At 35.4% G+C, this 25,706-nt stretch overlaps 1 protein-coding gene and 1 pseudogene across 1 annotated transcript; one reads left to right on the top strand and one right to left on the bottom strand.

Annotated features, from left to right (window-relative positions):
* The first annotated feature begins 4,449 nt into the window (after positions 1–4,449).
* Positions 4,450–5,660, top strand: LOC133822569 (uncharacterized). The gene is made up of 3 exons (XM_062254945.1): positions 4,450–4,547; positions 4,766–4,866; positions 4,982–5,660. Exons 1-3 carry the CDS (start codon positions 4,450–4,452, stop codon positions 5,503–5,505), a joined length of 723 nt encoding a protein of 240 aa, XP_062110929.1. The 3' UTR covers positions 5,506–5,660.
* A 2-nt stretch (positions 5,661–5,662) lies between these two features.
* LOC133824004 (vacuolar-processing enzyme alpha-isozyme-like) lies at positions 5,663–13,901 on the bottom strand (annotated as a pseudogene).
* Between the last annotated feature and the right edge of the window lie 11,805 nt (positions 13,902–25,706).

Here is a 25,706-nt window from a genome sequence, read left to right as displayed (position 1 = left end):
AAGATTAGCCAAATAAACTTTTGGTTTTAAAGTGCCAGTTCTAGACCGAGTAACCATGGGATGAGTGTTTGAAGGTGGAATGGGTAGTGATGCATGAATATCAGATATAGGTATATAGTGAGGGGAATTATGTGATGATGGTGATGGCTCGGATGTAATAGGAGAGTCAGAGGACATGGGGGATGCAGACAATTCGGGAGAGGGAGAGAGATTACCTGGAAGATTTGGTGCAAGGCATGCAGAGTTGTCAGGATTAGGTGGAGTAGGTGGGGAAAAACTTGGTAGTCGATATGCATCAAAATCAATATAAACTGGAGACTCAGATTTATGAGATGATGTATTAGGAAATAGTGAAGAATAAGGGAATTCAGCTTCATTGAAAGTTACACTTCTTGCTATGTAGACTCGGCCAGAGGGATGGAGACACTTATAGCCTTTATGGTGTGGACTGTATCCAATGAAAATGCATTTTGAAGATCTAAAAGCTACTTTGTGTTTGTTATAGGGCCGTAACAGGGGAAAACATGAGCATCCAAATATTTTTAACATATTGTAATCTGGTTTCTGGTTATATAGGACTTCATAAGGTGATTTAAGATCAAGAGTGGGGGTAGGTAGGCGGTTTATGAGATAACAGGCTGAGGAGAAAGCTTCATACCAGAAAGATAAAGGTAGATTGGATTGGGAGAGTAGGGTGAGGCCAATATCTATGACATGGCGATGCTTTCTTTCTGCATTGCCATTTTGTTGATGTGTGTGGGGGCAAGAATGTCTCCTTTGAATGCCTAAGTGACTGAACATGTCATATAATGGTTTATATTCAGTCCCGAAATCTGTTTGGATGCTTCTAATTTTTGTTTGAAAATTCCTTTCGACAAATGCATTGAAATGATGAAAATTTTTAGTAACTTCACTCTTTAGTGTCATTGGATATATCCACAGATGTTTAGTGTAATCATCTAAGAAGCTGATATAGTACTTGTATCCATCCATGGACGAATAGAAGGATGGTCCCCAAACATCCGAGTGAATTAATTGAAAAGGAAAAGATGTGTTATTGGAAGTAGCTTTGAATGAAAACTGATGCAATTTACCAATTTGGCAGGCATCACAAAATGGCATTTTATTACTTTTAACAGTAGGAGTTACAAAAGACAAAACCTTAGCTAGAATTGGTTTTGAGGGATGACCTAACCTACAATGCCATACAGAGGCTACATTGGAGTTATTATGTACTATATTGCTAGTAGTTGTGCAGTTGAATGCTGTCTGATCAGGTAGGCTGGTGCGAAGTGGACTTTGGGGTGGCTTTGGAGTAGCACTAGGAGATGCTAATGGTTGGACATGGAGAGTGTAGAGGCCATCATGAAGTGTCCCCCGAAGAAGAACACGGCTCGAATTCTTGTCCTTAACAACACAAGAAGTGGAATCAAAAAATAAGATGACATTGTTATCACGAGTGAATTGAGAAATGCTTATTAGATTCTTGGTTATAGTTGGCACATGTAGAACATCTTTAAGAATTAAAGATTTATTTGGCTGTATAGTTGAAACAGAATTGAAACCAATGTGAGATATAGGAAGAGTTTTACCATTGCCAACCATGACTTTTGCTTTCCCTTTGTAATCCACCTTCTCCCGGATTTGATGCAAATCATGTGTCATGTGATTTGTTGCCCCACTGTCGAAGAACCAAGAATCAGAGGAGTTATCTGTGTATGTTGACTCAGAGATTAAGGCCTTCGGTGAGTCACTGGAACCACTGGAATTGTTCTCATTTGTTGGAGTTTGACCTGTAAAATGAACATCAAACCGATAATAGCATTTGAGAACAGTATGACCTCCACGCCCACAGAGTTGACAAATGACCCTATTGTTACGTCCACCATTTCGACCATTGTAAGGGGGTCTACCACCGCGAGGAGCACCACGTTGAGACCTGCCAGTTGGTCTGTTCTGTCCACGTAAAGAAAGACCAGCAAAGTTGGCTTGGACATTATCAAGATTGGTGCTGCTCTGCTGTTGAAGTCTCATCTCCTGATTATGTAAACTGAAATGCACATCTTGAAGGTTGAAAGGTTCAGTGCGATTTGTCAGATTGACAATCGTGGCTTCAAATTCTTGGCCAAGACCACCAAGAATATACATGCAAAGTGAATCATCACTCAGGGGCTCGCCAGCTTCAGCAAGATGATCCGCATATTGCTTCATGCGAAGAATGTACTCATCTATGGAGAGGGAGCCCTTCTTTGTTGACTGAAGTAGGCCCTTAAGCTGGAGAATTCGGGCCTTTGATCGATTAGCGAACAGTCTTGCGAAGGATTGCCATATCTCCGCAGCAGTACGGCAGTGAAGGACATGACCGATCATAGATTCATGCACAGAATTCAAGAGCCAATGAAGAAGAAATTGATCAAAGCGACACCATTGAAGGAAAACTGGATTCGGATCGATAGTACCTGGAATTGTCGATGGAGGTTGTGGAATCGATCCAAGAACGTAACCTTCAAGATTGTATGCTCGCGCAGCGGCAAGAACGAGCGCCTTCCAGTACGAGTAATTGGATCTGTCTAGCCGAATCGTCAGAGGTAGGAGATGCTTGCTCGGAAGAGGAAGTGAATCTGGAGCTATCGGAGGTGGTGGTGGCGGAGTAACCTGACGAACATTGTCGGCTTCGGAGTCGTTTGTTGCTGCAGACGCCATGAGAACCGTAGAGCTCTGGTACCATGTAAAGGCTACGAAAACAGAGAAGAAGAAAGTGAAATGAACGAGTAAATGAGAGATGAAATTGAGCTCAGTAAAAAGATCTGAGACTCAGGTGAACTTATATAAAGGCTGAGCTAGCACAGCTCAAGGAAACCGTTACAACTGTGGACTGTTACATAATGCATGAGCCACGGAGCATGCAACAGAAAACAATATACAGAACAGTAATAACAACCTAACTACCTAACCACTATCAGTTATATCAACATGTCTAACACAACACTCAAAGTCCATTCCTGAGGATTTTGCTTGCTCTATTTCACTCTTCATTATGTAGTATATTATATATAAATGTTTTCTTTTAGTTTGACCATGAAAATATAGAAAGGCAAATGTCGATGCCAACTTCTTGGATTTTCTTTTCATTCATCTTAAATCTTGTGTTGGTGACTTAGATTGGTTGTGGTGGTGGTGGCGCAGTAAATCATTTTTGCCTCTTTTTTATTTTTCTTTGTTTTGGTTGTGGTGGTGCTGATTTGAAGAAGAAAAAAAAAAATTATAAGTCAAAATCTGTTTAAAAAAAATATGAAAGTGAAAATTTTTTATTTTAAAAATTTAATAAATTTTATTTAAAATTTAAAAAAATAATAAATAAAAATAAAATTACCAAAACACTATTTTATATTTAATTTTTTAATTTTTAATTTATTAAATAAAAAACTGTTTTTTTAATTGTTACAAACAGCACAAAAACAAATTCTTTCCTATTATCCTATTATTATTCATATGAACGCCTATATGTTTTTATGCCCACGTGCGTTGCACGTGCCCTCTTCCCAAATTTTTAAATAATGATTTATAAACTAAAATGAGATTTGTGAAAATAAATAAATAAAAAAAGGAGAAAGTTTCTATATAACTGATCAAAACGGTTTGACATTCTTTGGAAGAAATTCTTTTTGACAAAACACCCTTTGAAAATTTGAAATGCAATTTGTAATGTTAAAAAAAAAAAAAAAAGTTAAGATCTTAAAAAACTAAATGAAATAACTATCACAAAGCTTGAACCTATCGTGTCAAATGAATGTAAAATTAATTAAATGATAAAAAACTCTCAATTAAAATTAAACTTACTATAGAATTGTTGAAAAATTACATAGAAAAAAAACCAATAGAGAAAAACGATTTGGACAAAACAGAACAAAGTAGATCTGATCTGAACAAAATATAACAAATATTGATGTTGATGCCTAATTTAAGAAGCAGTGTTCATGATTGGAGAGAAGACATGTCACAATTATAACATTCTGTCCTGCCCTGGCCTGGCCTGGGTGCTCATGTGTTTCCATTCCTCTTAACCGAATGAGACCACGAAATGGTAAGACCCGCAAACACGAGTAAGGTTTATATGTTTATGATGAGTTTGGTGATACAACTCTTTTTGATTTCATGTTAACAAAGAATATAAAATCATCTCAGCCTGTACTTTTCCAGTTTCTTGAAATGCAAAATTTGCACAAAATATTATTCGAACAGCATCACACAAAAATTGTATCAATATTGGTCACTGTTTTACATGTATCGATCATTTGAAAGACAATGCCAAAGCAGAAAAATTCAATTCCATTTTGCTTTTTAATTGAACTGTGTTGTTTCTTATCATTTTGACAGTTTTGGAAGGCAATTAATTAATTCAGTGACGAAACAAATGGGGAGTTGATCGGTGGTGTTGTTGACATTGCAATGGGAAGTGTGATAAGTCACGCTGCCAATGGCGTTGGAGGTCTTTTAGGGGACGCCATTACTGCTCCCTTCAAGACCGTTTTTGGTCGTTCATGCGAGTAATACTCTTTCTTTTACATTCTTGTTGTGAATATTTGTATATGCAGTATCTAAATTGTGATCATCTTTATTCTAGTTAATTACTGTTTGAAACATGAATTTTGAATTGTTGTTAATTAGAATGAAAGTTCATCAATGCACCGTTATCAAATTCTTGATAAAAATATACATAAATTTGATGTCTCAAATCTGAGTTTTATCATGTTTGCATGTGCAGGGACATCTGTTCTGGACCATGGGATGTGATTTGCTTTATTGAGCATTTATGTGTCTCAAATCTGTTGAGACTTTTAATGATTTTGGTCCTAAGCTACATCAGTAAGTAATTTTCCTTATAACTTTTTGTTTTCTGCTGGATTGACATTGTTAATTACAAAGTTGATCATATTGTAAAATTGTTCTGTTCTTTTATGACATTTTTATCTGCTTCCAGCTTTATTGTTCTTCTACCTATTATTCAAGGTTGGAATTTGCCAATGCATTGTAAAAAGCCTTTGTAAGATGTGTTGGGCTGCTTGTGAAGCATACTGGTATGCACTTGAAGATATTACCTGTTTCTTGTGGCACAAGTTAATGAACACCAAGAGGGTAAACCGCCGCCGCAGGCGGCCCCAGCGCCGTCGTTTTCATGACATAGAACAAGGCTACAGTACAAGCGATGAAACTGACTCTTCCGAATATGATAATCACCATTTGGTCAAAGACATTAGGAAGAACTACTCTGTTAAAAGAGGGAGAAGAGAGCGGTTTCAGAACTCCTCCTTTAGAAATTCAAGTGGGATTGGTCCCTCTCGAAGTAGACACCACCATGTAAATTTGAAGAGTAGAGAAGTTTCTGTGCATGGGTTTAAGGGCAGGTCTCGTAGACTAAGAAGAGACTCAAGACAACTTCAGTCAAGGAAAGTGAGAAATGTGGGAAGAGAAGCCAAAGTTTTCAAGAAGAGACGACTTAGGTGAGTGTGACATAGTACTTGTAATGAATAATTAAGTACCATATGTAGACTACTGCAATTCTGTTGTGAAGCATTTGATTTAGTGAGTCAAATTAACAAATTTGGAAAGAAATTAATAGATAATGGCAAGGAGCTATCTTCTTATTAGGTAATTTTCTTTATTACATGGTTTCTGATATGTGTGATATAGATGCATATATATACTGACAGTACAGTAAAGTCCATTAGAGAGATAACTGTGTAGATCAGTACTACTAGTAGTGATGCATGGTTATTGAGTATTATTACAACGCTTAAGATTTGATGAACAAGAAAAAGAAACACTCGGGCATAGTAATATGCAGTAGTAAATGAGGGAAGTGATGTTTCTTATGAGCAAGTTAGAATAGATGCTGCAGCAAATTGATCAACAGTGACCCCAGCATTGCATACATTGGCAATTTCCCTTGTATATTTCAGTCCATATGTTGATAAAGATCCACAGTACTTCTCATAGGTCTTCACCTGCATCCAATAAAAAGATCAACATTATAATCTATAATCTATAATCGTTTTAAGTGTATGATGTTGAAAGTGAATGAGAAAGACTATTATTTTACAAAAGAATTTCAGAGAATGAAAAAATTTACAAGAGTCTTGAGACAGTCCCAATCATCAACAAGAGGTTGCCCCGAAGATCGAACGTTCTTCAACACTCGAGAGCCATTTTCATCATGTCCGAGCAAGAGCTTTCCAATGTTATTTATGCTGTAGTCAACATGCTCTCTATGAGCGAGTTCGTCACTGAGTTTCTTCTTAGCTTGGAGATACTCCTGAGAATTCACATCTGAATTTCGGATCTGCAACACAACAAAATTCATGGATATAAATAATTGAAGTTCATTGAATTATTCAAGTAGAAATAGAATAATATTATCTAGGAATAAATACATATATTGAGATGAATAAAACCTTGTACTGAAGATGAGCTAGAGCAGCATCACGTTGGGCGACAACATTTGAAGATGAAGATGATGATGATGATGTGGTCATAGTAGGAGGAGAAGGGGTGTCACCCAGGTAAACTGAGAGGACCTGCCCACTGAAACTCATATCTCCATATTGCATAACATGAGAACTTCCATTGAAACTGGTTCCCACCAATGTTCTATTGCGAACCTATTTATATACGACCAAACTTTTGAAATTAGTTTAAGTTAGTTATAAAAGGCCCCATTTAAGTTAGTTTTTTTAAGATGCTTTTAGTTTTTAGAATTAAAAAAATACTTATGAAATTATTTGATTAAAAAATAATAAAGTATTTTTTAATTTTTTTTGTTTGAGAAATTAGGATTCTTATATTTTTTTAAAAAAAATTAGAAAATCTTCCAAATTCCCAATTTACTCATAAAAAACTCTTTTTTAATTAATATTTTAAAAATAACTTTTGATTAAAAAAATTTATTTAAGAAAAATAAGTTAAAACTTTGGGAAACGGGGCCAAAGCTTTTAATTAATTACCGATACGTATTGCTGCTGCAAAGTCTCGTTGCCGACATCTTTTGCGTCACTGTACGAAACCAAAAATTAAAAAAAAAAAAATGAACACAACAACTATTGTTGATAATGAAAAAGCAGGAAAGGGTGTTGAATTTGGAGCCGATATAAATTATAAAACTCATATACAACTATATATATATATATATACATACCAATCCTCCATCCAAGAAATACTGTACAAGTCTCCCAAACAGGTATCATACTCCTGTGGAGCACCATAATCAGGACAATATTCAGCCCAACTATTCTCTGTTGCATTTGATGCCGTTGTTGCATACACGCTTATATTGCTTGGAAGAAGCCCCTCAAACATACTCCCCGATTCACAAGCTTCAAGGTAGAACACCTATACATATATATATATACACAGTACGTACTACTACAATTGTAAGAATATAATATATATATAGCAATTTGGTTAATTTATACCAATTAGTGTGATGATTGAATAACTTACTAAGCTTTTATATCCGTTAGCTTCATGCTTTTGAATCAAAACGTCGTTGAGATCATTAGCATAAAGTTGTTCGTAAACCATCTCTGCATATATATACAAATTAAGTCGATCATCGTATACAAATCAAATTATTAAAACCTCTATAGCTAGCTAGTGTGTGCATGAGTAATATTATTAGTTGTAATAAGTAGTTATTAAGGTAATTATATTAATTACGTACCGACTACTCCAGGACCACCATGGTCAGTATAGTAAATGAAAATGTAATCATCGGGACCACTCTCCACGACCTTCCCACTTCCTCCGGTGATAGCACTTTTGTCTCCAAGAATTGCAGCAAAAAAGTTACTTGTAGTAACGTTGTCTCCTATATAATCCTATGCACACACATAAACGTTGTTATATATAAGATTATATATGCATGTGTGTGTGTGTGTGTGTTTGTGTAAAGGTAGAAAGAAAGAGAGATGATGGTGACCTTGGGAACTCCTTGGTAAACGTCTGGGCCATTTGGCTGGTTGATGATGACTCCAGGACGAGGGTTTTCTGTGTTGTTGGCAATATCGTCGTACATGAACACAACAATGTTTTCGTCTTTCATTCCAGATTTTTTCAGTATTTGATATGCATGACACACGTCAGCCTGCATATATTATATATATATATATTTATATATTTATTAATTAATCTCATCATTGTGTTAGTTTACTGAATATTAATTATTATTAGACACCACCAATATATACGAGCATTGCTACTAGGCACCACCACACAAAATCACGAGGTGACCTCTTATAAGTAATTAGTAATTTTTCATAATAGTATTAAATTAAAGTATAATAATATTACGATGGTGGTGGTGTTGGACACTGGCCTTTAATTATTCTTCAATCATCGGTCACATACGTGATTTTGCAATGCAATTTAATATTAGTATCGCGTATTCAATTTTAATTTTAATAAATGAGGTTAATAATCACTATTTATCACATCAATATACTAGTGTTAGTACGTATCATATAATAACAATAATGAAAAATCTTTTATCTTAAGGAACGAACATAAATAATAACAATATTCGCTCTTGAGAAATATCTTTGAAGTAAAAATAAAAAGTGTTAGGAGAAGAGTATGAATCACTACCATATATACATATATAAAATTTTAGCTATATATATATAGGTTCTAATTGTTATATATGTGCACATATATATATATGTATAATTAATACCTGGTGCCTATAGTTACCCCAGCCATTGGAGCCAGCAACAAGAACTGCCCATTTGGTCCCATTATTCTGAATCTGAGTATCAGCTGCCAAAAAGTTGGTAAAAAATTGTGACTGTGCTAAAGCCTTCGATGCATTTGTTGTGGTGATGACACAAATGTTTTGTATTATTAGATAGCTCACCAATGCACCCAATAACACATCCATAGTACTAGTACTTCTCCTCATTTTGGTTGATTATATGTATGGGTCCCTATTCCCTTTAGTTAATTTAGCCACAATGAAAGACCTAGCTAGGTATTTATATTGACTACTATATAGATATTCTGTATGGTATATATTCATATATATATATATATATCTGTGTGTGTATAGATAATATCGATGCTCTATATCCTATCTAATCTTCAAAGTCGATGGTACCAATGAAGCTTAATTACTATATCGTGCTTAACAATGGCATTGGAACTTAAATACAACAATGGATATATCAATTCTTTTTTTTAATACAAGCTAGCTAGCTCTATATTATGTATAGTCCAAAAAGAAAAAGGCTAATTAGATAATTAATGATAGATCAAATTATGGACACCATTTGAAGATACAAGTAACGACAAATGCAGTTTTGTTAATTTTATTTATAAAATTGATTAATTATTTTTATTAAATTTATATTAATGTCATAAATTTTGAAATAAATATTTTATTTTAATTAAATAACTTATTTATTTTTGTTTAAATTTATGTTTATTGTGGTTTTTGAATTTGATAGTGGCAACAAGAGATTATATATTATATGTTTAATATAATATTAAATATTATACGTGGATTTTAAATTTATATTTATTCCTAGATTTAAAAAAAAAATTTGTTGCTAATTCACAGTAAATTATTTATATATTTAATATGATATTATTGTAATAAGTGAGTTTAAATTTGATTTAAGTTATAAAACGTATGATTTTATTATTTTTAAATAATAATTATTAAAATATCTAAAAGATATTATATTTTAATTTGTTTAATTATTTATTATTTTAAAATAATTATCATTGTAAAATATATTAAAATATCATATTTTAATTTATTTAATTATTTATTATTTTTAAATAATTATCATTATAAAATATCTTAAAAATATCCTATTTGAATTTTTTTAATTATTTATTTTATTTGATTTAAGTTGAAGAGTTTACAAACTACAGTTAAATATAAGAATATTCCGTTAAGGTTAACATTATAAAAATAAAAAACTGTTAAAACTAAGAATTTCCGTCATCTACACACTTATTATATAGAATATATATATATATATAAACAATTAATTCGTATCATCACCAGATTTATAAACATAAATAGTGAAATAATTCAAAATATATAGAAAATACTAATATCAAACCAACACAATTGGTAGTTGTGTAAAAAAAAATATTACACAAATCTTAAAAATACTTTATTAAACTTTTAGTTTATACGAAGACTTACCTATAGCTAGAACTCTAACCGTTAAGATAAAAATTATTCGTGTCCATTGATGTTGTATTATATCATACATTCATAATTGTTTTAATATTAATTTCGCTTGTTAAATTATATTAGAACCAATTAACTAATTATAATCAAACTTAATATATATTTTTAAATTATCATCAAACAATTCTACGATTTTCTTTATCAAACTTCAATGATTCTATTAATATACAGACATACGTGCACTACAAATATACATATATATATCATAAAAAATTAACTAATCACAAAATTACAATTAACTAGTTTGATAACCAAATAACATGTGACCTAGCTAGTATATCGTCTTGAAAAAAGTACAAATAATTAAAAAAAAATTATATGAGGCCGGATTCTGTCTTGGTCAGGATGCATTTTATTCATTCTATAATTGTGGAATTAATAGTTGGATTAATTAGTTGCTAAAAAAATAGTTGGATTACTTAGTGGATTAGTCATTTTTAGAAGTTTAGGTACATCAAACTAAAATCAGTTCATTAAATCTTAATCTAAATACATAAAATTGAATTTGTACGTAACAAGATACATTTATTTTTTAATATAATATATGAAATTACCATATATATAATTACTAATTGGAATTATTATTTCAACAACTTTCTTCGTCGTATATTGTAAAAGCATATATTAATTTCTTTAATCTATTTATTCGATTAGTTTATGTTTACAACTGTACACATATACTCTGTTTATATCTAATTGCTAGATCTATATAAGATCAGTGGACAAAAAGAAAATTGTGTTCACCAAAAACAAAATGCTTGTGGACAAACTAATTAATGGTTGACTTGTTCAAATTAATTAATTACTCCGAAGCTTAAATAACTATGTAGGTTTTGGTGATTATTGATTAGTATCAGGCATAGCTAGGTATGTATGTATGTTTTGATCCGAAATAGGAAACAACATACAAGAAAAATTAAAGAGCTTGCAAACGAAAAAAACAAAAAGAAAAGACTCGTTACAAATGTCCAAATGGACTATATATAGTTGTATAAAATATCAAAAGTCTCTACCTCACCCATTCAAATATATAAGAAAAAAGTAAAAATAAATTATCAGGTAATAATATCATCGCGTAAAACTAAATGAACGAAAATTAATAATAATAAATATAATGGACCCATTACTACATCAAAATAATAATTTTGTTAAGCATATTAAAAATTGTAGAAAAAATAAATAAGAATAACTATAGTTTCAAATAATATATAGTCAATAAAGTGTTCAACAAGTTAAGAAATTTACGACTGCGTGACTTAAGGCTTTAATTCAAAATACTGAAAGACTGTTTTAACTGAAATTGTTTTTTACAACATCATGAATGTCAAACCGGCATGCTTTGGACTAGCGGTGGTAATCTCTTGCTTTGTACTAAGAGGTTGGTTCAGGCTAGACCAAATAAAAAATTATAAATATATATATATATATATATGCAAGTGTTTGTTCATAAGATGGTGATGTTGGTCTCCCAAAGTGGTAGTGTTGGTCCCCCAAAGTGATGATATTGATATGGTTTCTGTTCTCTCTCATAGTATTGAGGTTTGTCACACCTTCCCTACAGGTGTTGAGATGTGTCGTGTTGGGAATTGCAAATAAAATTAGGAAACATTATCATGTTCTATACTACAATGTATACATCATTTGTAAAATTTAAAAAAAGTATCATAAATGTCATTAATTACCGGGTACGGAGCCATACGTTGGCTGAGAAAATTTTATTTTGTATAATAATAATAATAATTTATTCTCTTAATTATGAAAATCAAAATTTGGGAAACTTTAGTTACAATTTTTACTTCTACTTCTAAAACAGTAGAAGAACTTACTGCTTGGATTGTTACTTTAGAGGAACTTTTTAAATCACAAAAATATATTTTAATTAATATAATAAAAAATTTCTTTGATGTGTTAGGATAAAACAGGAAACATATTATTATTAATAAATAGATCAAATAAAAAATTTCATTAAAACTTAAAACAACTTCTCTTATTTAAATTTCTTTTAAAATATCTTTTTGAAGAAGCTAGTGGAAATTTAATTACTTCTTTAGACTGAATTTCTAGACACATAAAACACTTTCAGAAAATTTTCAAACATTCTTTAAAATAACTTTTAAGATAAGATGAGAAATTGCTTTCAAAGCCATGTCAAACTTATTGTTTTACGTTTTATGTCAATGTCCCTAAAGAAAAAGTCGCACTATTTTGAATGCGGTTGTCATCACACATTGCATGTGATGAATAATGATATTGCTAATTTTCTCAAATCTAATATATTAGGGTGTGTTTGAAACCTACCTCATAATTGGATTTGGATGCAATTAAGAGTTATTACTTAATTTGACATATTTATTTAATCATATAATTACACAGTGATCATGTAATTTTTTTTTAAGAAACATAGTAGTTCATTAACTAACTAAAGATGGGAACTACAAGAAGGGTACCCTCCCCTTGGAGAAAATTACAAATTTTGCTAGATATCCTAGCATCATTTGCCAAACCATTTGCTAGACTATTATCACATCTACGGACAAATTTAAATCTACAGAAAGTATAACTATTAATTAACATTACACTCTAACCAAACAAACTCGAAAACTTTCAATCCGGACCTCTTCCAGCTTCATTCAACGATTTTATCAAATTGAGGCAGTCAATAAAAATTACACACCGGTTCCAACTTTTTTCTTTTGCCCACATGAGTGCCAATTTCACAGCCATAAGTTCACTCTGCATTGCCCTTGATACTTTGAGTTTCTCTGTTTTTGCCTCCCACCCTTCCTTTCCATGTTGGATCGCCACTACTGCCACACCAACTAAATTGTTTTTAAAAGCTGCATCTACAAAAAACCACCCCTGAATAGAGTCCCTTATCCTAAGATCACTTTTCCTTTTGCTTTCCTCCAAATGGTTCAGACCAGTGTCTTGGAAAACTGACATAAAATCCTGGTATTTTGTCTAGATGGCCTCGATGATCTGTGTTGGATTTGGTTTCCGTCCAAGTCTAAAGGCTGGAATTCTTGCCTTCCAGATGGCATCCACCACACACTGTGTATACTATCATTTCCTTCTCGTTCGTGCCATTAGTTCCCTTGAATAATGCATAGAACACCTTTTTAATTGTCCTGCCAGGTGCTTGGTCCATCAAACAACTTGGTTGGCTGGCAACCAAATTGCTTGGGAAAACAGACACTGAAAAAACAAATACAGATGTGATTCCATTCCCTCTTCACAACGAAGGCAATCCTTTTCATACATGAATTCTAGCTTATCTCTAGTAGGCAAAACCTCCGATGGCACTCTCCACAGAATCACACTCAATCTCGGGTGTATTCCTGAATCCACACTTGCTTCCATATTTCCTCTTTCCCACCGAATCTTCTTTTCTGATCTTCAATGTAACTGACTTAACACTGAATTGACCATCCACTTTTGGCTTCCAAATCACCATGTCCTTTGTTTCATGTGGCATAATCTGAATCTTTATAATTTCATCGGCCAAGTTCTTCCCAAACATCTCAATTAATAATTTTCTATTCCACTCTCTTTGGTTAGGCCTCATCAGATCCACAACCTTTGCAAGATTAGGAGCACCCGACTGAACCCTTTCCATTACACCTTTGAAATCCTCAAACTCCATCCATGGTATCCACGACTATGTCCATAAATCTATATTCCTTCCAGTCGAAATTATACTGCAGCTAGATTTATGAATTACATTTCTTACTGACAAATTTCCCTTCCAATTAGATGAGTCATAAGGTCACGAGCTTGTCTCCCAAAAACTCCTCCTCCTGCAGTATTTCCCTTTTAGTACTTGAACCCAAGGACTATCTTGTTCTGAAGCCACCTGCCAAGTTAACTTCGACAATAGGGCCCTATTGATATCCTCAAATCTTCTAAAACCCATTCCCTCACTTTCCTTTGGTTGACAAAGTTTATCCTAACTCTTTGTAGCCAGAAACCTATTATTTTCGAGGTTACCCATCCACCAATATCGTCTAACAATCTTATCCAACTCCCTACAAGTAGTGATAGGAATCTTGATTGTTGTAGAGTCCAAGAACTTTACTTAGCTAGTTAGATAGTAGTGGTAGTAGTGATAGCTAGTAGTAGTTATAGTATGTTTATGACTGTGGATTTTGGTTCAAGCCGGGACTTAGTTGGACACTCGTAGCAACACTTGTAGATTTTATAAGTTTAACCTATAGTTTAAGAATATTAATTATAACCTAAGGTTTGATTAATATGACTGATTATGAAGATGAGATATTTATTATACTATAAGGTTTAGATAGACCCAATAAGATAATGACATTTGTCATGTGCACGTTTAATGATAAATTAAGTATTTTTGAGAAATAGTTTATTAAGAGTAATATTTGAAAATCTTTGAGTCTGCCAGCAGCTTTGAAATCGTTATAGGACTCAGTCAAAGTTGTTTACTCAATTCAAATTAGGCTTAAAAAGTGCAATTACGTGTATAATATTTCAGCGTATGCCGATATATCGCAGCTTTAGGGTGCGATATATCGCCACACAGGGGTACGAAAAACACGTAACTTCGCACGACCACTTCGACGAGCCTCAGGAATATTAGCCCAGGCGATATATCGCCTAGCATGGGCGATATATCGACTCTAGGGCATGAATTTTGAATAATTTTGAAACCGAGCTCATTTCAATCCTTAACCTCTTGATAAGTCCAGAATCTTTTTGACCGAGTCTTAAGCCTCTGCTGAACGAATATTCAAACGATTTTCAATTAAAAGTCATTATTTTTATTCAAGCTAAATGAAGATCTTTTCATTCTTGAACTCTATAAATAGGACCTAGTACCCAGCCATTTCTTTCATTCTTCAAGCTGACTACAGAGCCTTCAAGCTGCTAGGTTTAATTTAGAGTGTTAAACACTTGGATTGGGGTTATAAGCTTTATCATTCTAAGTTTATTAAACATTTGGGAAGTAAGGATAACAGTGTGTATTCCGATATCGAGGTGTAGTTCGGTTATAGTGCATTCAAGGTATTCCTATTTCTAGTTCCTTTCTGTATTATTTCATTAGTTTTTATAGTTTTTCTCTACTTAATTCCTAACTCGCTGTTTTCATTCATGGTTAGGCATCTAAGTTCTTTGAACTTGAGGTTCTTGTCGGTAAGTACCTTCTCGGTGGTTTAGTTCATTCCTTTTTATCTTTTTCTTTTAGAATACTCACCTTTCTATTAATGGTATTTAGGAGTATTCCAAAATCCCGTCCTTGTTCTCACATCCCGGTTTTGGTAAGGAAAATAAGATAGTATTATATGATTATATGATTATGCTATAGTATGTTTTTATATGTTATGATTATGCTATAGTGTGTTTTTATACGTTATGTATGTTTTGGGGCTTATAGTTGCTTAAATAGCAAACCCCAATACTTCTATGTTTTGGGGCTTATAGTTGCTTAGCTAGCAAACCTCATTATAGTATGAGGCTTATAGTTGCTTAGTTAGCAAACCCCAATAGTTACCATGTACATGGGATAGAATTATGATATATGTTTATAGCTTATGTTTATGTATATGTTTCATGCTTGTAGTAGATTTTCCTTGTTGGGCATTAGACTCATTCCTTTGTTTTATATGTGCAGGAAAATAGTATGGCGGCGGGACGATTCTTGGTAGCTTGGGATTGTGTATTGAGGGAGAATGGATTCGGTGGACTGCTCGAACGATTCGAGGACGAAGTTGTTTAAGTCTTTTAATTATGATTTCTATGTATTTTTCCGCACTTGATCTTGTAACGAATTTATTTGCAATTTAAGATATGTTTTATTTTCAAAACAATGGGATCCCATATCCTACCCTGAATTTTATGTATTTTAACCTTGGTTTTACAATTTTTAATAAAATTATGACTATTTGGTATGTAAGTTTTCTTAAGAATAGTATCTATGTATAAGTATTTTTAATGGTCCAAAATATAGAATAAGTTGGGTCAATACAATTGTTGACATATTATAATTGGGACATTACTTACCACTGCGTTTATCAAAATTTGTTTCCCCGCATAAGATAGGGTCTTCAACTTCCATCCTTCTAATTTCCTCAACATTGCCTCTTTTAACTTCTCATACTCATGTTTCTTTCTTCTCTTGAAAAAAAATGGATTGCCCAAATGCCTCTCGTTACCTCTTGTCTCCACCACTTGAATTTTTATCATGATCTTCATCTTGGTGGCTTGATTGGTATTCCTAGAAATAAGGACATTCTACTTTTGTTTACTACATTTCTGCCCAGACCATCATTCATACTTATTCAAACACTCATTTAGTGTCATCGCTTCTTCCATTGTGGCCTTCCCGAATAGAAGTGTATCATCTGTGAACATACTATGCGTGATTTCCAGAGTAGAGGAGGCCACTTTAATTCCTTTTCAAATTCCCTATCTCTTGTTGTCTTGCTATTAGCTTAGATAACACCTCATTGCACATGATAAAGAGGAAATGTGACAAAGGGTCACCTTGCCCAAACCCCTTCCTAGGATGATCTTCTTCAGCGAAGCTCCATTCAACAGAATAGAAAAGGATATTGTTGTCACACACCCACATGATCATCTTACTAAACTGGTCAGAGAAACTATTTTCTTTGAGAAGTTTAAGTAGAAACCCCCACTCCATTCGATCGTAAGCCTTATGCATATCCACTTTCATTGCCATAAGGCCTCCCTTACCTTTCTTCTTTCTAATACCATGGACAATCTCTTGAGTTAATATTGAAGCTTCCGCTATCCATCTTCCCAGAACAAATGCTGCTTGTAAAGGAAAAATGAGCTTATCTATTATCCTCATCATCCTATTTGATAAGATTTTTTCTATTATCTTATAGATGAAGTTACATAAGCTTATGGGTCTAAAGCTTTCCATCGAATTTGCATTCTCCTTCTTAGGGATTAAACAAATGAACGTGTAATTCAATTTTGGGTCAAAAGAACCTGGATCTGAAAAATTCATGCACACAATCTATCATACTTTGCCCAGTGGTATCCCAATACTTTCTATAGAAGCACCCCGAAAGGCCATCGAGTCGCGGAGCCTTAAGCGGGTGTAATTCCCCAACAACTTGCCTGAATTCCTCCTCAGTTGGCACTTGACATAGACTTTCATTCTCCTCATTCGTCACTTTATCTTCAAAGAGTGATTCCAATTCAGCATCAAAAAGGGATTGTCAGAAGTGAAAAGCTTGGAGAAGAATCCATTAAAAATCTTCCCCATCTCACTCGTTTTTTCCTTCAACATGCCTTGTTTGTCATGGATTGCCCATATATGATTGTGGCGCCTTCAATCATTTTCAAAGTGTGGAAGAACCTAGTATTTCTATCTCCTTTCATCAACCGTGTTTCTCTCAATTGTTGATTCCACATGCTTTCTTGATTGATCCATTGCTCGTTCACATCCAAATACAACTTTGCCTCATCCTCAATTAGTTCTTGACTGTGCTTTTGATTCTGCAACCATTGTAACCTCTTCTCTATGATTTCTATCTTTTTTTCAGGTGTCTCAAAATTCTCTTTGCTCCACTTCTGTAGAGCTTTCTTAGTATCTTCCATTTTCTTGCAGATTTGAGTACTATAAGACCTTTCTTTAGAGCCTATCCATACACTTTCAATGACTTGTATATTGTTAGATTAGCTTATATAGGATCTTTATTTATGTTCATGTATATCTAATATTAAACAAATTAATACGAGATAGCCTAAAACATGTTTCTAAAATTGAATTCAAAGAGAAACAAAGAGTCGAAGACTTACAGTATACGCAACGGAATTAAAGAGTCATTCTTTCAGTTTCTCTAACTCTTGTATCCTCTCTGTCGCAAAGTATTATCAAGAAACTGAACCGATCTTCTATTTTCTTCACAATCTTCCAATGTATCCTTAGAACCACCTAGACTAGTGTGGGCAATTCTCAACACATGAGATAGATATAGAGAGAAGAAGAGAAAATAACAAAGAGGCTTAGAAAATGACTTGTGTTTATAGAGAATCTAAAACTATCAGAAAATCTGACTTGTGACTTCTGTTTTGACTTCTCTCTAAGCACTCATTTTATAGACTTAATTAGGCCATTTAATTTAATTAAAAAATCAATAAATAATAGTAATTTTAAAGCCCTAGGTCAAAATTATCATGGGCTTTAGGCCTGTGAAATTTCCCATTTGATTATAAGCCTATTGGACTTAAAATCAAAAATCAAGACCTGTATTATTTTCTATCGATTTAATTAATTAAATAATTATTTAAATCTTTTATCAAATTAATTATTTATAATTTGAACCTTGATTTAAACTTATTTATTAATTTAGATACCAATTTATCTTAATTAATAAATCTACCATAATTTCTCTTTTCTTCTCAAAATTATACAACTCTGTGAAACTATCCAAAATTGACTCGGTCAACTTTGATAATTCTAATTGGTGATTAAATCAATTAATTGAGACTATCTAGATGATTTTATCCAAGGTACAATGAGGACCATGGGCCTATGAAATCAAGCTCCAATAAGTTATCATAAATCTAACAAATAAATTTACTAACTTATTAATTCCTCGTGACTCCACTATAGACTCGGAATTGCACTCTTGAATTCATAGAACGCTCTATAACAAATATAGATACGCTATCAATTATCCATTGTTACAACCATAATTGTCACTCAATCCTCTATAGACGGTCTACAATGAGATAGGACTAAAATACCGTTTTACCCCTCATTGTATTTTATCCTTAAAACACTTAGTTCCTTGTAAATGATATTTCAGTAAACTAATTTAATTACTGAAATGAGATCTCTATCATTTAACACCTTGAACCAAACTAAAAGGAAACCATCGTTTCACTTCTTCATCAGAAGCTATAGATGTTCATATCTATGATTAACACTCCCACTCAATTATACTACCGAGTTCCCAAGATGTAAGTATGAGCTAGTCCGTAGGGTAAGCTGGTAACGAACAAGTCAAAGAACTCAAATAATACAATCTGTTAGAATACTAACCACTTAGAATTGAGATTGAATTGACCTATGGTCAACTATATGATTTGACTAGAATAGATAATAAATGTATGTTTACTTATCTTATCAACTGTCAATCTCGGTCCTGTCTTATGCAACAAATACATCTGATCTTATCTACTTTGCTAATGTTTTGGAAAGAATATAACACTGTAATGTGTAAGTAGATCATATCGTAGATTGGCAAGTCAGTGTAAATCTTGTGCACTGACTAATCTTAGGACTAACTTATTTTGAACATATAATCATATTTATATTCCACTGTGATTACGTCACTATAAATAAGATTAGCTATATGCTCGGGATTTAATAGAAGTTTATATTAAACAAATAATCATGAAAATAAAACATGTGAGCAAAGTGATTAACCAAGTCAAAAAATGATTTCTATTCTTTTATTGATAATAAAATGAGATTACAAATAATTTGGGTTTTAATTAGGGCATAAAACCCCAACATATACACCCATCATCTCTCGCCCAAGCCTAAAAAAATCTGAAGGGTCTTCCACCTCTTCCTTTAATGATATGCGTATCTAGAACAATGTGTTCATGGTCGGAGACTGTAATAGCAAAACTAGGGACCCCAGCTTTTAGGAAGCTGGAAACCCAATCGTTTAAGGCTATGACCCTATCCAATCTTTCTCTAATCAGCCCATTCTCAAATCTTTTGTTTTGCCTCGTGAATTTAGCCCATCCCATAAATCCCAGGTCCACTCCTCCTCTATCGTCTAAAAACTCCCTCATAATTCTAGTGTCATTAGGATTGAGTCTTTTACCTCAAGACTTGTCATCCGAGCATAGTAATACATTGAGGTCTCCCATCACCACCCATCCATTTTCACAGTTCATTGTTCTCTGCCACATATTTTCCCAAAACCCCTCTTTTTTATCAGCGCAAAGGGTCATGTATACTGTAAATAAGGTCCAGTACACGCTAACCTTCTCGTCCCAAACCATTAATTCAAATATTTCATCCCCTGCGTTCATAACATGAATATGAGCTTCTTCATTCCACAAAACACAAAAGCCTCTCGAAGTTCGTTGAGCCTCCAAGAATTCACCTCTCCCGTAGCCTAGATTCCTGCACAAACATTTCATCTCCTCTGTTTTCACTTTTATTTCCATTAGAAATAAACAATCTGGTTTCACTCTCCTAATCCAAGCATGAAGAGCTTGGATTTCTGGGGTCCGTAGAAGAACCCAAAAATTCCACTACTAGACCTTCATTTGGATGGAGGGGGCTTGATAAGGGCTGCCTCCTCGCCCAACTGAAAATTTGGATCCATGGTGATTTGTACTTCATAATTTTTTTTGTGATCTCCTCAGACATTGATTCCCCTTGAAAAAGATTGAAAGGGAAAGGATTCACATTTCTTGTTCTTACTTGTTCATTCGCTTTGTTCTTTGAAGTTGATCCTCTTTTCACCTTCTTTCCTTTCCCTTTGGAGTTGCTACTAGCTTTTTCCTTTCCATTTGAAAATGGTGTACTCTTCGTCGGTTGGATGAACTGTGGTAAAACAACTTCACTTTTCTTCTTAAATTCCTCATCTTGTAGCCCAGGGAAGATAATTGGTGTGAGGCATGAATGGGCCTTTCTCTTCCTTGCCCCACTTGTGTTGTGAATCTTTTGAGAGGTGTCCAGTGGGTCATGGAATATGGTATGTCGGGCTTCAAACTTATCCACTTCTACTGGGCCCATTACCTTTGCAATAAACTAGTACATCTTAACATCATTGGGCCAAGGTAAACAATTCACCTTAGGAAAATCATGTAGGGTTCTTGACTTACATAATTTAACATAAGGGATATCTAACATTTGGGTAATAGTGGGCCCCGTGTTAGCCATAAAGCTTTGGATTGTACCCTCGTCTTTAGGATTCCTACCTATCTGCTGGGCAATAGGGTGAGGCTCACCTTGCCTATTCGAATGTTGGCTCTTACCTAAAATGGGAGAGTTTCGTACAAGCGTGTTCTTCCCTCCATTCTGCAGCCTCTAGGCCTTACCCTTATTACCGCCAATCCACTCCTTGTCGTTCTTTGAACCCTCTTGGTTGTCCACCAATTGGCAGTCACTTTTCTCGACGATCGTGTCCTTTGATTTTGAATTTTCTAGTACTTTCTCTAGTTCTCTCTGAAAAACCAAAAACCTAGTGTCGAAAAAACTTCTCATCTGAACTTTTGCTTTTATCCATGGTCCATACATAGGCACAACATTTTCGATCGGTGGATAGACAAAAGTCTTTGGTTTTACACACCTTTTTGCATCATGAGCTAGCAGTCCACAATTATAACATACCAATGGGAGTTTGTTATACTTGAATTGAATCCATTCTTTACGACCTCTGGCGATGTTGAGAAAAAAACCCACTGGCAACTGGTGTGATATAAGAATGTCCACTTTGATCTTCAACTAAACCCTTCTGAAAGCTTCCATTCGTGAGGCCTTATCATTGTCTAGGTATTCACCGATCTTATTGGCTATGGTCGGAGTGTTCTCCCAGATCAGGTATTGGCTTGGTAGTCCATGGGCTTGCACCCAAAAAAAATGCTTTTTCCATGTTAACGCTTTGCCAGTCACCATCCTCTGGCCACTCTCGGATATTAAGCAACTGCCAAAGAATTTGTTGGCAGTCTTCCTCATGGTCGAAGAAAAAACCCCACAAGTATCTCTGGATGGTTTTTATCCTCCAACCTCCTCTCAGATTCCATATTTATCTAGGATATGCTTGACCTTGCTTTTAGTGATCCCATGAAAACCATGCATTTTTGCAAGGACCCTGCTTTTAGTGATCCCACGTAAACCATGCATTTTTGCAAGGAAACCTGTCTTTACTATCTATGTTCCTCTATCAGAGCATTAACTATATCAGCTTCCAATAGGGACAAGCTTTCAATGAACTATGTCTGCGCATCATGTAATTGAAGTGCTCCAATTACACTATTCAATTTTCACAACTTCGTGAAAAATTGGTGTAATTGCATTGTGTAATTACTATAATACTATCAATTTTAAATAGTATTGGCGACATAAATACCTAAGTTCATGCATGTGTGGCACTTAAATACTTAACTTATTTTTTTAACGACATAAATACCTAACGTTTATTTTTTGTTGCAGCCGTTACTTTTTTCCGTTTGTGGCAAATATCAAACTTTTTCAATAGTGATATTGGCAGTATTTAAGTTTATATAAATGTTGTACTTAAATACCCGATTTTAATTTTTGTAGCATAAATTATAATAAAAAAAATTACCTTTTAAAAAGAAATATTTAAATCATAAATTTAATTAATACAAAATTAACACCTAAAACATTATATTAAAAATTAATTTTATATTTAGATATTTTGAAAAATTCCAATTTAATTAAAAAAAATTAAATCTAATATCTAAGATTTTTCAAAAGATCTTGTTGACGCGGTTCTTCGCCAACAGGTAATTAAGAGAAGAAGAGAAAGGGACTAGTGCTGAAAGTAGAACCGTCACAGATGAAATCTTAGAGAATGAACTAGGTGACTCAAGACACGTTTTTAAGTGGTTCAAAGGTTAAAAATCCTTCTACTCCACTAGTCAATATTATTGATATATTCTGGATTTTTGGTTACAAAGTGTATATCTCTTCTGAGACTATTTTTTCCAACCCTTATCAACTCCCAGGGTCTCCATATTTATAGGAGAAGGCACCTGGAAGTTGGTAAGGAGGTTATCCCGTGATCTTCTTATTTGTCATATCAATTCTGTGACATTCATGATTAATTCCTAAACCTGACACATGAGTATGGTCAAATCGATAGATAAGGAGATAATGGGCCGCACGGCCCAACCCAGCCGTGGGTGTTTGAATACGCACGTTCCTGCTGCGTGTCCGAGAAGTCAGGGAGATATCGGACACGTGATGTCAGATATAGGCACATTTATTTGGCGTGTGTTGACTGTACAAAAGGGTCATAGATCTAGGGAGGAGCAGCTCGTATCACGAGCTGCTTCCCTGACCTGACCTTCGGCCTCAAGGATCCCTTCCCCCAGTCTTGGGCAGCCTTGGCGAGTTCTTAAGGATACCTCGAGCTAAGGGGGTACGATCTGGAAAATAGGATCTCCGACCTGGGGAAGTTTACGGACTAACCTTGATTAGTCCAAGGCTCGACCCGCTAATCAGCCCGTGGGAAAACCAGGGCGTACATCTGCCCCCCAAGCTCCTGCTCGTGGTATATGACGTCATATATAGAGGACCACAGTAGGGGCTTTTAGACTTCCCCATAACCCTTCACATTCCACTTTTTGTGCAGGCGTCTGATACGTGGAACGCCGTGGGTGGTGACGGTACGTTTTACGAGAACCGCATTTAATGGCCTAGTCTAAGCCCAGCCGTCGTTTTGTATTTCGAGTGGAAGGCCTCAGATCCCTCACTAGGGTCATCCAAGAGCCTTCTACACGTGATCCTTCACGTATATAAAAAGGGGGTGGCCACCCTACGCACGGGCCACCCCTTCATTCAAAATTTTCCAAATTTCTTTCCTTCTTCCCTCTCTAACTTTCAGAAAAACGAAACCCTCGCCTTCGTTGCTGCCATTCTCATTGTTCAAGAAGCTTAGGCGCACGAGTTTCTCCGAAGCTTTGGAAGATATTTCACCGACGAAGCTCCTATCAACGCAGCATTCTCTTCGACCTTCCAGCCATATACTGTAAGTTTCTTGACCCTGTTCATTTTGAAAACATGCTACTGTAGCTTAGGTAAAAAAAATTTACTGTAGCCGCATGCAAGGGTTTTCTGGGTTGCGTGGATAAGGAGGGTGACAACCCTCTTTAGGCTAGGACATATTGGTTGTAGGAAATCACCTTAGAGCCTGGGTTTCAGGATGCTTTTTCTGGGACATTTTCTGGGTAGGAGTTTTGGGTGCAAAACTGGGTAGCTTAGGAAACACGCCTCATGGGCGGTTTTGCAATTCCTGCCTATTGAAACTTTCCTCCCAAGGAAAATTTCACTCTGAACCTCCTGACACGCGAATTCTGAGTAATCTGGGATCTGTTGGGAGTATACGCGCGTGTTCACTGAACCGCGTGGTTCCACTTCCCACGAGCTGGGCTTTCCTCAGCTCGTGCAAATAATAATTATTCTTCCTCCCGCTTGGGTCGCCTTTTCTAAAATGTTTTCTTGTGTTCACTAAGCGACCAGATGGCTCCAAAAAAGAACCTCCCTCAGAAGAACGTTGGAAGCTCAGCCTCCCGGCAGGAGAAGGGAAAGGCGGTGATGCCCAGCTCGCCGATCCCCCACTTTGGGCCGGCCATGGAAAAACAAGTCGAGGTGGCCCCCGATGCATTCTTTGAGGCGGAGAGAATCCTCTCAAAGGTAACCGATCAGGTGAAGATCAACAAACTCTTCCTCACCCACAAGATCCCATTGGGGAAAGCCTCAGTCATAGCCCGATCTGCTGCGGAGGGCGAGCAGAGTTGTACCCCGCTAGACGAATCGTTTGTGGCCTGGAGTGGTGAACACTTCAAGGCAAGGGCCTTCCTCCCCCTGGATCAGTACTTCGCTGATTTCCTGAACTACGTGGGGTTGGCCCCTTTTCAGCTCCCCCCCAACTCCTACTGTCTGCTGGCAGGGTTGAGGTACTTGTTCAAGAAGCAGGAGTGGGAGGTCCCCACTCCTGCTGATATTTTATATTTCTTTTGCCTCAAAGCCAGCCCGAATTAGCGGGGGCGAGGTGACGAGTTTTACTATTTAACTCGTTTTCCTAATACGGCGGCAGTCATCGAGCTGCCAAGCCATCCAAATGACTTCAAGGACCAGTTCTTCATGTCAACTGGGTTACGGAACTGTGAGCACCACTACTTCAACCGTCCTCGTAAGTGAACCCTGACCTTAGCTTGCCTTTTAAGTGTTGTTTAATTTTAGCTCCTCTCGTATTCCATTCTGATTCCAGCCCAATCTTGCAGCCATCTACGCGAGGACCAAGAAGTTTGCGACCCTCGGGGGTCAATATGAATCACTGGCGGGCTTGCCCCCCAGTGAAAAGGACTATCGCGTGCTCGTGACGGACGAGACGATGGTGTTCTGCAAACTGATTTTTCCAAATCAGACTCTGAACCTGAAGAGGCCTCGGGGGTCGCCCCCAGCTCGCGCAACAGACCTATCACCGTGGAGGAAGTCGCGGAAGAGGAGGACGAAACGGCTGAAGTTCCGCTCGTGAGGAATAGGAAGAGGAACTTAGAGGTCACCCAAGGGATGGACGAGGAGAGGATCCAATCCGGAGCAGTCGCGGGTCCTTCCAGCCAAGGTAACCCTTTCTTGCTTAGGAATGTAGATAGGGCCACTGCGGACCCCCGGTTGGTTAGGTTCAATCCTAGGTAGATCGTCCATCGCCACCGAAGAAACCCGGACCTG

Source organism: Humulus lupulus, chromosome 3 (assembly GCF_963169125.1).
Source record: "Humulus lupulus chromosome 3, drHumLupu1.1, whole genome shotgun sequence".
Classification (NCBI taxonomy): Eukaryota; Viridiplantae; Streptophyta; class Magnoliopsida; order Rosales; family Cannabaceae; genus Humulus; species Humulus lupulus.
This window is presented reverse-complemented; position numbering and strand designations above follow the sequence as displayed.